The sequence below is a fragment of the Dermacentor variabilis genome, chromosome 2 (assembly GCF_050947875.1).
Source record: "Dermacentor variabilis isolate Ectoservices chromosome 2, ASM5094787v1, whole genome shotgun sequence".
Lineage (NCBI taxonomy): Eukaryota > Metazoa > Arthropoda > Arachnida > Ixodida > Ixodidae > Dermacentor > Dermacentor variabilis.
Window position 1 is genome coordinate 67085285 of NC_134569.1, and position 12339 is coordinate 67097623.

General features: G+C 49.1%; 1 protein-coding gene across 2 annotated transcripts in view; it reads right to left on the reverse strand.

Moving 5' to 3' along the window:
• Positions 1 to 6409, reverse strand: part of LOC142572040 (peptidyl-glycine alpha-amidating monooxygenase B-like) — a 44783-nt gene extending 38374 nt beyond the window's left edge. Inside the window, exons 1-2 of one of the 2 annotated variants that reach the window (XM_075680839.1) lie at positions 6163 to 6409; positions 3992 to 4138 (exon numbers count right to left, since the gene is read on the reverse strand). In XM_075680839.1, the coding sequence (XP_075536954.1) occupies positions 3992 to 4138; positions 6163 to 6177 (162 nt within the window). In that variant the 5' untranslated portion in view covers positions 6178 to 6409. The remainder of the gene's footprint in view (positions 1 to 3991; positions 4139 to 6162) is intronic. The other variant, XM_075680840.1, reaches the window with a different exon arrangement.
• Between the last annotated feature and the right edge of the window lie 5930 nt (positions 6410 to 12339).

Consider the following 12339-nt stretch of genomic DNA (forward strand, 5'->3'; position numbering starts at 1 on the left):
TGGGACCCTTGCAAGTTCATTGCAAAACTATCTAAACTAGTTTTTGCTGGCATAAAAAATTATTCAAACATGGCTTCCTGACATTTAAGTTCACTCTATCATGTTAATTATACACTAGAAACACTGGGAGTGAACGCAACAGTTGTCCTGCACTGTAAAGTTAGTGAGTGTTACAACAGTCCCAGGCACACTGCCTAATAAAGTGCTGTGGTGAGCAAGACATCAGTGCTAAGTTGCACAGATTACAGAGGCCATGCCTATCATTGAATCGTTTACATACAATTCCTATAGATATGAAGGTACGTCTAAATGAATATCATTTGCAATGAAAAAAAAATAACTATATATTTAATGTCAAAAGCCAAGTGAGACATTTGACTACAACTAAGAGATTTACAATGGTTTGAACAAGTGATGCCTATATGTGTAGTGCACCACCTATAGAGGTGCCAGTGATGGCCACCTAGCAGAAACTTTCGAAAGCACATGCGCAAGCAGTAGCAGATGACAATTCTTTCGCGCAACATTGGCTGAAGTTTGAGGCTGTGATTTATATGTTTGAATGTCAGACTATTTCTTCTATGGTGACAGCTGTAACGAAGGCGCAGACCTCTATGGTGAGAGCGGACATCTACACAATGTTACCAGAGTTCGGGACAATCCAGTTCCCATACATGCCAGGTGCGTCCCGATCACAAGAGTTATGAAGCCCACTTACACGAAGTGGAGCTCATGTTAAAGGGCCCCTCACCAGGCCCCACAGCAAATTTTGGTTGTAGGCTGAAAGTTGTTACGTGTCCTCTAGGGAGCGTCTATCCGCAAGAATTTTTCAAACCAGCTCCATTAATAGCCGAGATATAAATATTTCAGTGCCGTGAACCCATGATTTCAGGAGGCAAGCTCCACTGCATAGTGAGACACTTGCCCCTCCACTCCACTCCGCTTTCCACTCGCCCCATTTAGCCTCCGCAAGCGAAATTCCTTCCCTGCGTTCTCCCATACCGGACGTCGAAGATCGCGTGACGGATACGTCACGGGCCCAGCCTTCATTTCTCTTTCTCCTCACTTTTTTTTTTTTCGGCGCTGTGCACGAGCTGTTGTGATTGTCTGGTTTTGCTCTGCACACGATTTTGCGCCCTGTGCACAAGGGCACATGACCAGCGGTATACTTCAGTGCTACACGAATACTGAGGCAGACCAAGAGGATCGCCGAGCATGATCACCCGCTGGAACATGATAGAAAATTGCATAGTTTCAGTACCTGCACACGTGACTGCGTGACTGTGCGAACAAGCAGACGAAGTGGAAGTACATCTTTCTTGCTTCGGTGCGAACACAAAAAAAAAACACGCAAACATTCCGTTTGTGTGTTTTATTATTTCTATAAACTTCAATTCGTCAATTCAAGCAACAGATCATACAAATAACAGATGGTGCCTTGGATAATTCTCAAAGTCACGTGTCACCACGAGCAACGTCACATTGCGGACCCGAGTAAGTAGGCTCAGGGACGCGAGTACGTCACCATCCGGCTTGGAGCGCAGCTGCCGCGAGAAGGGAAAACGGTGTTCGGATTAAAATTTCAGACCTTTCCGCAGGGCGTAGCAATGCGATTCTTTGGAAACACGATCGTTGGCACGCATTGTATGCTCTATGCTTGTCAACTCAAAATGGCCAGACCTGGTGAGGGGCCCTTTAAGTAGCAACTTGGTTTTTAATAAAGAGAAAATCAGACATCCACCCGTTTGTAGCATTTGCTACAAAGGAAACCCATATGGGTTCCTCAAAAGAAAAGCCTCGCAGTTGAAGAAAAATTCGTAGCAATTGCTACGAACGGCTGAATGTCTGATTTTCTCTTTATTAATTACTTCTCTCCACCTTGTGCGTTCCTGCTGAACAATTGTCAACTTGGTTAGTTTGACTAATGCGATGTTTCGATCATATTTTTTTTAATTCTACCCTTGCTGCAATCTCTTTCTGTACCTCAATAACAGGCACCCATTGTTGGTGCAGACATATCTCAAACAACTCTACATGGCGCGATGCCTGCACACATTGTATTGATATTTCTGCTGATGAATACATGTGCTGTCACCAAATAAGTGCCATCAAAGTTACCTCAAGAAAGAGTAATTGCAAATTTGTTAATAGAAACGCGTGCAGTAGCCAATGAAGTCACCAAAAGCACGGGTGAATAAAAGTGCAAGTTAGTGCCTTTCCCGATGCAAACTGCCCTTCCCGATGCAGTTCTCACAATTTGAAGTTCCCTTAGTGACTTGCTTGGAAATATACAAAGCTAAAGTATTACCGACTTTTCAGTATTTGTTTTTTAGAATGTTACTGAAGAGAGATGCCACACAATATATGTAAAGGTGGAGCAGTGGCGGTCAACATAGATGGGCGCTGGCGGCAAGGCTGGGTTTAGTCCTCTGCGGTGTAGGCATTGCACTTATACAATGCAACAGATAATAAGAAATAGCTCAGTTGAGCACAAAATACGCTCACAAAAAGGACTACGCTGCGAAATAAACCAAGTATTCTGCAGGCTAAGTCTGCTCAGACAACATGAAGGTGTAAAGACTTCCCAAACGTGATGCGAACTTTTCAGCGAAAGTAAAACACCAATCCTTGCCACAAGCTAAGTCTTTTGTAACACCTTTCCCAAGAAACCACAATGTCGAAGATGTTCTTGGGTGAAAAGACTAAAGCTGTTGAAGAAGCACTTGCCTGTAGTCGTTCCAATAAAGCACAGCATGATTTAAGCCCCTTACAAACGAGGCGAGGTGAAAACCTTGCACTTAAAAATATCAACAGTTCTGCATGAAGAAACTAGCAACAATTCAATGTGCACGAAGCCATGCATAAGACAGATCCAGGAACATAAATTATGTGACAGCTGGTGTGATGATTTAGCAGGCTGCGTAAAACCAACAAAATCAGTCCTTGCAAGCCTCATTAACACACAACACGATAATGCACTTGTGCAGTCATGCACCCTAGGTGGAGCAACATGGTAAAAAAGTGCCAAACAGTAGAAGCAGCAAGCCGCATTCTGAACCCAAGGGAAATGCCTTTAACCCACATGCTGCACTGTGGACAAACTGAACAAAACACGGGTAGGCCATGATTAACTTTGATGCTTACTCGTGCAAACACAATCAAGTGTGAAAAACACAGATGGCAAAAGAAAGCATGAGAACAAGAAATTTCCCGCCAAATGGCTTGCTGCTGCTCATGCAATGTCACAATGAATAATTACAACCATGTCACCGCCAAGTTTTTGTAGGTATTTGAGCACCCACCACGCAACAATTCTTTGACATGCCCTGAAGCTTTGGCCACCCCCCACATGCGAAAGGTGTTGCTTATTTTGCTCTGAGAATGTGAATCAAACTGAGAAGCATGAGCCATAATGCAGAAAACTATGACAGATGGCTACCTCCTTTCCCGACTGCACTTCGCAAGGCTGCCACTAGCGGCACATCCGTCTGAGTGCACAACATGGATAGACCCTTTTTACATTTACGTACACACGTCCCAAAGACTTGCGGCTGTGCTCTTGCTATATTTAGCAGGTAATGAAGCAGATACAAGTTGCAACAGCCTACAAATATGTACTTATTTTTCATTGGCAAACCATGGCGTTAAAAAGCATGTAACTTGCGAGTTTTCTGGGGTGCCACAGTGTGGATCAACAAGTCTATAGAAATTTATTACAGCGAACACTGGCAATTGCTGTCTTGCACAGCCTTTTAAGTTCACTAGTTCTTGACCTTGGTTTTCAACCTCAAATCTTATGTAGATCTGCATCAGAAAAAAAGAAAAAAGAAAGAAAGGAAGGAGAAGAGAAATCGATATATATTAATTTCAACCATTACTTTTAAAGCTATTCTTGGAAGTTGACAGTAAAGAAGGAACAAGGCAATAGCGAGAATTTTGTTGTCAGATATCCCTTTAAATGCTTGATGCTTTGGAGAACAAAAGATTTCACCTGGGTTGGCTGCACGCCAGGCATGCGCAACAAGGTCCTTAGTCTGCTCTGACGGTGTTGTGGTGGCTCGCCACGACGCCACAGACCCTCAGACAGTGGCGCAGAGAATAGGCCTACCAGCAGCCAGTAGCCACCTAGGAAGGACCACTGGAACATGCCAAACAAGATGTTTTCAGCACCTTCGTGTAATAACAGTAGACTCTCATTAAGACGAACGGGCTGACAACATAGAAGCAATAACTGAGGAAGTTATCCGAGGCTAATAATTAGCCGAGGACACTGCTCGGGAGCTACAAGGACCAGCTTCACACATGATGCAGCTGATGACGACCTGAACACTTTGGTGCATTTTTTCAACATGAGGCTATTGAAGAATGTTTAAACAAGCTAGATAAAATGTCAGCTCTTCAACAGTGCTGAAAACCAACAATGTTTTAATAACTGAAGCAGGAGCACATAAATAAACACTTGTTATTATGCAAATTTAATAATTGTCTCTTTTTTACATCTGCCTTTGGGCTTTAAAGCTGGGTCATCATTTTGTGTGATGAATGCTTAAAAGCACCAGCAATAACAGCTGTTGAGGCCTATGGATCACTTATGTTAATATGAGGAGATTTTTTCGGTACCTTCAAGTTCACCTTAAAAGGCGTCTACTGTAACTTAAGGCGATTTATTGAAATCATGAAAGAAGCCCATGCACCATGTTTCTAAACAATCACTTTTGCGAGGTATCCTTTTCCTGGAACTGCTGATTGAAAAATTTGTTGAATGATAATAATAATAATAATAATAATAATAATAATAATAATAATAATAATAATAATGTGAGCAGGCTTATTGGCTCACTTCTTAGCGGTGTTATTTTCAAGTTTGCTACCTCTCCGGTCGGTTGCCAGTGGCTGTCGGAAAGCCACCTACAGGACATTCATATGCACAAATGGAACTGTTTTGGAATACAGCATCAGGTTTCAAGCACTTCAACTGATGTCTTTGCATCCACAGTGCTAAGGCTGTGTACAATGCCTCCTGTCCTTTTTTTTTTAAAAAAGAAGCATTACAAAGGGAGCTTCTTTTGAGCACCAAGGCAATATTAATGATCAGTTCACCAAGGACATGAACTATAATGCATATTAATGCTTTCAAGTGTGGCTGCAGCTGAAAGCATGGGGTGACGTAAACCAATCCATTGTTATTTGGATGCTGTATCAACAGCTGCACAAGTAGACACTGCCTTTATTTGCATTGCAGAAAAAGTACGGTTAAACTAAGCAATTCAATTCTCAATGCAAGAAGCTTATCAACACAGCTGATCGTTCTATGCAAATTTCATGGATGAAGAAAACTTCAAGTGTATGTGTAACGGAAGCAAAATTAAGTCGTTTCTCATTACAATACGAGCGGTTAAAAAGCTTGTAATACATTACACGAACGTACACACACAACTTAAAGAAAAAAGTGGGGCAACCTATTTTTAAACCACTGCGCACACTAGAGAAGCTCCGCACTTGAAATGCCGGGGAAGGAAGGACAATAATAAGTATGCCACACGGAAGACAGCGAAAACCTAAAGACTAACCGTTCTACTAACCGGGAGATAACCACTGGCGAAAGAAACTACCATAGATGAAGTTAACTTCAACATAAGGGAACTACCGCGGAATATGTCAGAATCGTGGTTAGCAGAGTAATCGCGATTTAACACAACGTCACAAAAGAAAAAAAAGCAAACATTTTTATGCAAGAAAAGCAGGAAAACAACCATGTAAGTGACAGCTGTTCTCTCAAAGTTTGGATGTCTCGTCACTAGGCAGTAAAAGCTCGAGCGCGTCAACTCGCCTACGCACTGCAGAACGCTTCGAGAGTTGGTGCATGGAATCAGCACGACAGATACTACATTTCTACGCTGACGCTACTTCTTGACCAGCTGGGGATCTTTCTTCCTTGATGAGAATACAAACCTCACTCGAAAGAACTGCATAGCGATCAGAGATAGGATTCCCAATCACTCGTCACATCTTCTCTAGCAAAGCTTCAGTAAAGCGACCGCGCGTCTTCGCAGATCGTGTTGCACTTGAAGGCGACGATACATGCTGCCACAGGATGTTATCTTTAGGCCTGTGAGCGATCGCAACAGACGTACTATCAAAACATATTGAAGCTCTACTTACCAATCTGGCACCCATTTCCAACGTCGGAGTCCACTGCCGCTCACACACTACCTCAGATGTTCGAGGCGAACCATACAGCAGTTTAAGACGTCCCTTAACCGCATACTTTTACGACAGGTTATCTGGTTTATGAGTTCATATCAAAGCACTGTGCGCATATCACATCCCACGAAACAAGCATGCGGCCACTCTTGATACGATCTGCAGCCAGTAAACAAATACAACCGTATGGCACTGCTGGCTCAACAAGTTACTTATCTGAACAAATTGGATTGGCTTCTGTCGGCAGTAGACAATGTTACTTTACAAAAAAATAGCAATACTAAAACAAAACAAGTTTAATTTCTTTTTTACTTACAGTAAGGTACTGAAGTAACAGAAAAAAAAGACAATTTATGATGCTTATTTCTAATTCTATCTTCGAAGTTTCTGGCGCCAATTTTGAATGATGCCAAGGTGCCAAGATACCACCGTACACGACCTTACCAAACATGCGCCAGGGAGTGAGCGAAAGCAGACGCATCTCGCACCGTGGAGATTTTACAGAACTGGGAGAAGGCCTAGGACAAGAACTTACCACGTCACAGACTGGTCCCTGTTCCGGAAGCACTGCAGCAATTTGGACGATGGCCGTGACTTCCTCAGCGCCATTGCGGATTGTGCTCAGGCTGCCACCGTTCAGTGCTCTGCCCAACCAGATACCCCCGCTCCGGACCTCCACCTGCTCAACCTCCGCGCCTCCAGGCGCCGTATGGAGCGCAGAGCAATCCGGACGGGCAAGGCAGAGCATTGGACCGAGTACAGACGCGCGGATGCCCGCTGCAGGCGCCAGGCCCGGCGCAGGAGGAGCCAGAGCTGGAGGAGCCTCTGCTCTGCCATCGAGGACAGATCCAGGGGACCCCTGGCTTGGAGACTCCTCAAATCTCTCACCGGCAGGAGAACAAACCTACAACCTGTCCTCGCCGCTGCCATCACGCTGGGCATCAGCGAAGAGGCCCTTGCGGAGCTCCTCGCCGACCAGTTCGCGCCGGCTGTACCACGCACTGCAGCCATCCTGCCGGTAGGACAGCCTTCCCTCAGCCTGCCTAGCTGCTTGCACAACCATCACCCGGGGTGGACATCGAGCCAGATCACTGCTATCTGCCAGGACCCCCTGACGCTGCACGAGCTCCAAGTGGCCCTGAAGAGGGGGAAGCGCCGCAGCGCACCAGGAGCCGACGGAGTGACGACCCAAATGCTCCGCAACCTGGCCGCCAGCGAGCAGCAGCGCCTGCTCGACTGCTATAACGACGTCTGGAGGTCAGGGCAGGTGCCGGAGCAGTGGCGCACAGCCATCGTGGCCCCCATCCTGAAGGCCGGAAAGCCGGTTGGAAACGTGAGCTCCTACCGGCCGGTCTCCCTCACTTCCGCCTCCTGTAAGGTGATGGAGGCCATTGCTTTGGTCCGACTGGACTGGGTGGCCCGTGCCCGTGGCTTCCTGGCCGATGAGCAGACGGGGTTCCGGCGGCGCCGATGCACCGCGGACTCCATCGCGGATGTGGTCTCCACGCTGGAAGAGGCCAAGGCCTGCGGTGACGCCGTGCTCCTGGTGCTTATCGACATCAAGGGGGCCTTCGACGGCCTGCCCCACCCAGTCGTTCAGCAGGCCCTGGACCTACTTGGCATCAACGGGAATCTGCGGCGGTTCATCTCGTCGTTCCTAGAGGAACGCACCCTCAGGGTACGAGTGGGCCGATCGAAGAGCTCCCCTCGTCCGGTGGCAGCGGGCGTGCCACAAGGGTCAGTGGTGAGCCCTTTCCTGTTCAACCTGGCCCTGGCCCGGCTTCCTGCTGCCCTGCCGATCGACCCCGACTATCCGGTGAGTGCCTCCATCTACGCGGACGACATCGCCCTGTGGGTGCGAAGCCCACCACACAACCACCGCAGCGCGCGCTCAGCCCTGCAAAGAGCTCTTGACACCGCCGCTGCTTACCTGAGCAGCATTGGCCTTGCCATCTCGGCAAGGAAGACGGAGGCCATGCTGCTCCACCCAAGAGCAGCTGCCCGCCGCACAGCACCCCGGCTGCACCTGGAAGGCGTCCAGTTACCCTGGAGCACTGCAGTGACGTACCTGGGGCTGCGCATTGATCACCGACTGTCCTGGCTGCCTGCTGTCAAGACCCTGCATGTCCAGGTCCTCCGTGTCCGCAAGGCAGTCTCCCAGCTTCTTTCCCGAGGACAGGGCTGTACCACTGGGTGGGCACTACGGCTGTACGATGCAGCAGCCACCTCACGCCTGCGGTACGCCCTCCCACTCGTGGCACTACCACCAGCCCGTCTCAAGAAGCTAGAGCTGCAGCATCGGGCCGCGATTAGGCTCTGCCTGGGCGCTCCCCGCAGCTCCCAAGTCGCTGCAACCTTGGCCGAGGCGGGAGCATGGCCCCTGTCACTCCTCCTCCTACAGCAAGGGCTACGCCATGTTGACCGCCTCCACCATGGACCAGACGGCAGTGCCCTGCTCTCCCGACTGCGCTCACGGCCCCATTCACAGATGGGCAGACTCTGTGGGCTGTACGAAGAGGTGATTGGGAGGCCTCCAGCGAACAACGCACAACTGCCTCCTCCCCAGAGACCACCCATACCCATCACCACAGAGCTGCCCGGCGTTTCCAAACGGCGCTCCCCAACTTGTGCCCTTCAACAGACGGCTGCTTCCCTCCTGCATGAGGACCACGGTGGAAACCTGCAGATCTACGTTGACGGCTCGGTAATGCCGGACACAGGCTCGTCGACTGCGGCCTGCGTGGTGCCCGCTTTGGGGAAGAGCAAGCAGTGTCGCCTCCCCAACCATGCGACGTCAACAGCAGCAGAGGTTGCAGGCCTTCACCTGGCTGTGGACTTACTCGCAGAGGAGCTGCCAGTGACCCCAGTGACCATCTACTGCGACTCCAAGGCGGCACTCCTCAGCCTGCAGAGGCCAGAAAGGGCCAGCCTCGGGGTTGCCCTGCTCTCGTCAAGGCTGATGGCGCTCCAGGAGGCGGGCTGCTCAGTATCCCTGCACTGGCTTCCAGCCCACGTAGGGATACCGGGCAACGAGGAAGCAGATGCACTGGCAAAGCGTGCCCACCACTGCGTGGTCCCGCCCAGCCTGGCAGTGACAGCCAGTGATTTCACATGCCACAGGCTTCGGCGCCATCTGCTGGCCTGCCATCCGGACAAGCGGATGTCCTTGGGCCGCCCTCCGCGACCACTTCCACAGCGCGGCCTCGCACGCAGGGAGACCTCCCTCCTTCTGCGACTGAGGATTGGCTGCTGTTGGACGGGTGCTCGCCGCCACCGGCACGGCCTCGTCGCCTCTCCAGCCTGTGCCTCCTGTGGGGAGCCCGAGACCCTGGAGCACCTCCTGCTGGCCTGCCCTGCCTACCTGCAGCAGCGTGACCGTCTCCTGCAGGAGTTCCGACGACTGGGGCTTCCCTCTACACGACAGGAAGACATCCTCTTCCCTGGTCGTAGCGAGCTACCAGCCCTCCTGAGTGTCGTCGAGTACCTCGACTCGTCGGGGCTCTCGGCGAGACTCTAGGATTTTCTCCAAAGACGCATAGCCTCACGGCTACCCAAACCACTCTAGGCTACTCGAACTGCCCCAATCATCTGGCTCCTGCTGGATCACCGCTCCCTGGCCTTTCACCAGATCACCAATCCTACCGGACCCACTGGGCCCTTCCTGCCGGACTACTCATCCGCTGCCATGGCGACCCTTTAACCTTCTACTCTCCTATCTCCTTTGCTCCCACTATCCCCCCTCACCCCCGTTGGCGCTGAGCCGTGCTCCCGCAAGGGCTGCAGAAAACAGCGACAACCTTTCCTTACCCCTTCAAGAACCACTTCATCATTTTACAGAAGAAGTGTTTTGTAAAATGAGGAATGGTGAGGCATGCATATATATATAAATATATAAAGAAGACGAAAGGGGGTTAACCGAGGGGCCCGATTTTTATTAGTCATATCATAAGAAGCCAACAAACACTGACACCAAGGACAACATTGGGAAAATTACTTGTGCTTAATAAATGAAATAAAGAAACGATAAATTAGTGGAAACGAAAGTGGATGAAAAAACAACTTGCCGCAAGTGGGGAACGATCCCACAACCATGCGAAGGTTGTGGGATCGCTCATTGGTTAAAATTCTCCCTATGCATCGTAAATTGTGCGCCCTGGGCCGATCGTAGCTGCGGCGCTGTCGTCGCTCACTATTGAAGCTCCTGTTACAACTTAATACGGCGAAGATAATTTCTTAGACGTTTACCAGAGGCAATCCATCCCATTCATCTCCCGCCTATCCAGAAGTCAACGCAGCTTTGACATCGACCATTGATTGGTCAAGACCCTCTACCTGATAAGACAAGCTGAACTAATCATATTGTGAGAAGCCAAGAAACAAAGACACAAAGGAAAACACAGGGGAAATTACTTGTACTTACTAATTGTATTAAAGAAATGACAGATTAATGACAATGAAAGTGGATGAAAAAACAACTTGCAGCAGGTTGGGAACGATCCCACGTCTTCGCATTACGCGTGCGATGCTCTAACCATTTGAGCTACCACGGCGCGGTTTCCCCATCCACTTCCTTGTGTATTTATGTGCTACTACTAGAACTAAATTTGGGAGTGTTAGCCAGCGCCACCACTCACACACCTTGGCGGCGGATATGGAACATCCTTTCTGCCGCAGACGTCACGGGTACGTGATCTTTCAACGTAGAGAGTATAGCACGCCACACCGCACGCTCACTCGAGCTCAAGCGCTTACACTCAGAATGCTACGAACAGACACATACCACACGCAAAACAGACTACACAATTACATGCCTGAGCTCTACGACAAGTCTTATTGCACCAATTGCAATGCATCCCTTAACGTATATCATTTACTCTGGCCGTGCTCGCAAGCTCACATAAACTGCGAACAGGACAAGCGCAAGTTTGAGGAAGCTATCCGGAGCGAAGAACTAGCTCCCCAACTCTGGGCCGTCCAGCAGGTCCACGACGCCGCCAAGAAACTCAACCTCCTGGTTCCGTCGTGGGAGACGCCCACTCCATGAGAGCCCAAAGCTCTCGTGGCCTGCAGGACCTCGAATAAAGTTGATTTCCTTCCTTCCTTTCTTTCTGGGTGAAGGCAATTGGTCAATAAACCCGCACATGCTACCTGACGGACCCTCGTAATATAAGAAAGAGAAGAAAGGGGTTAGCTATGGGGCCCGATTTTTATTAAACATATGATGAGAAGCCAACAAACAAGCACACCAAGGAAAACACAGGGGAAATTACTTGCATTTACTAAGTGAATTAAAGAAATGATAAATTAATGGCAATGAAAGTGGATGAAAAAACAACTTGCCACAGGCGGAGAACGATCCCACGTCTTTGCATTAGGCGGGAGATGCTCTAACCAAGCTGAAATAATGAATGAAAGGGGCCCAAGTCGACGGCTACCAAAGAACAGCGCCAACCCTGGTTTCCCAGGTTGCAATACGGTTATATATTTCATACCATCGAAGTCGGAGTTCGGCGGAACGGCGTGAAATCCTGGCGGGATATTGCGGCCGATTCGACCTTTGTGATTGGTCGCGATACAGTCAGCAGATTTCCTAGTCTGGTCGCCTAAGGGAGACGAAGGGATAAAAAACGGAGACCTTTCCTTCAGAGAGGCTGATGCGTCCTTGTGTGAACTCAGACGTTTAATATGATCCTATATGGAGTGGGCTTCCGTATCAGGAGACCGTGGGCATAATGTAAATAAACCCTTTTAAAGCGAAGCTTTATTTTCCTCTTCCTTCGACTTTCCCACTGCTACTGCTGCGGCTTTCTGGCACACCGCGTCGGGGGGTGGATCAGGCGCGTGTATACAGTACAGGAGCGCGGCAGAGAAGACGACGCGAGAAAGTCGCTTGGACTTTGAACGGCCTCGAATGTGCACATACCCTCTGGAGCTCCTTGGGCGTCACCACATTGGCCTCTTGACAGCTGTATTTATTGACCCCCCGCAAAAGCATTGGATAGCGCTTACCTTTCTATACTAACGTGAAAATCCAGAGCATAGCTGGATAAAATGGTAGAGAGGAGGGGGGCGAGGAAGCAGAGATAGGGTAGAACAGACGCAGTCGCTAAACGAGTGAATAACAGCCTTGCCACT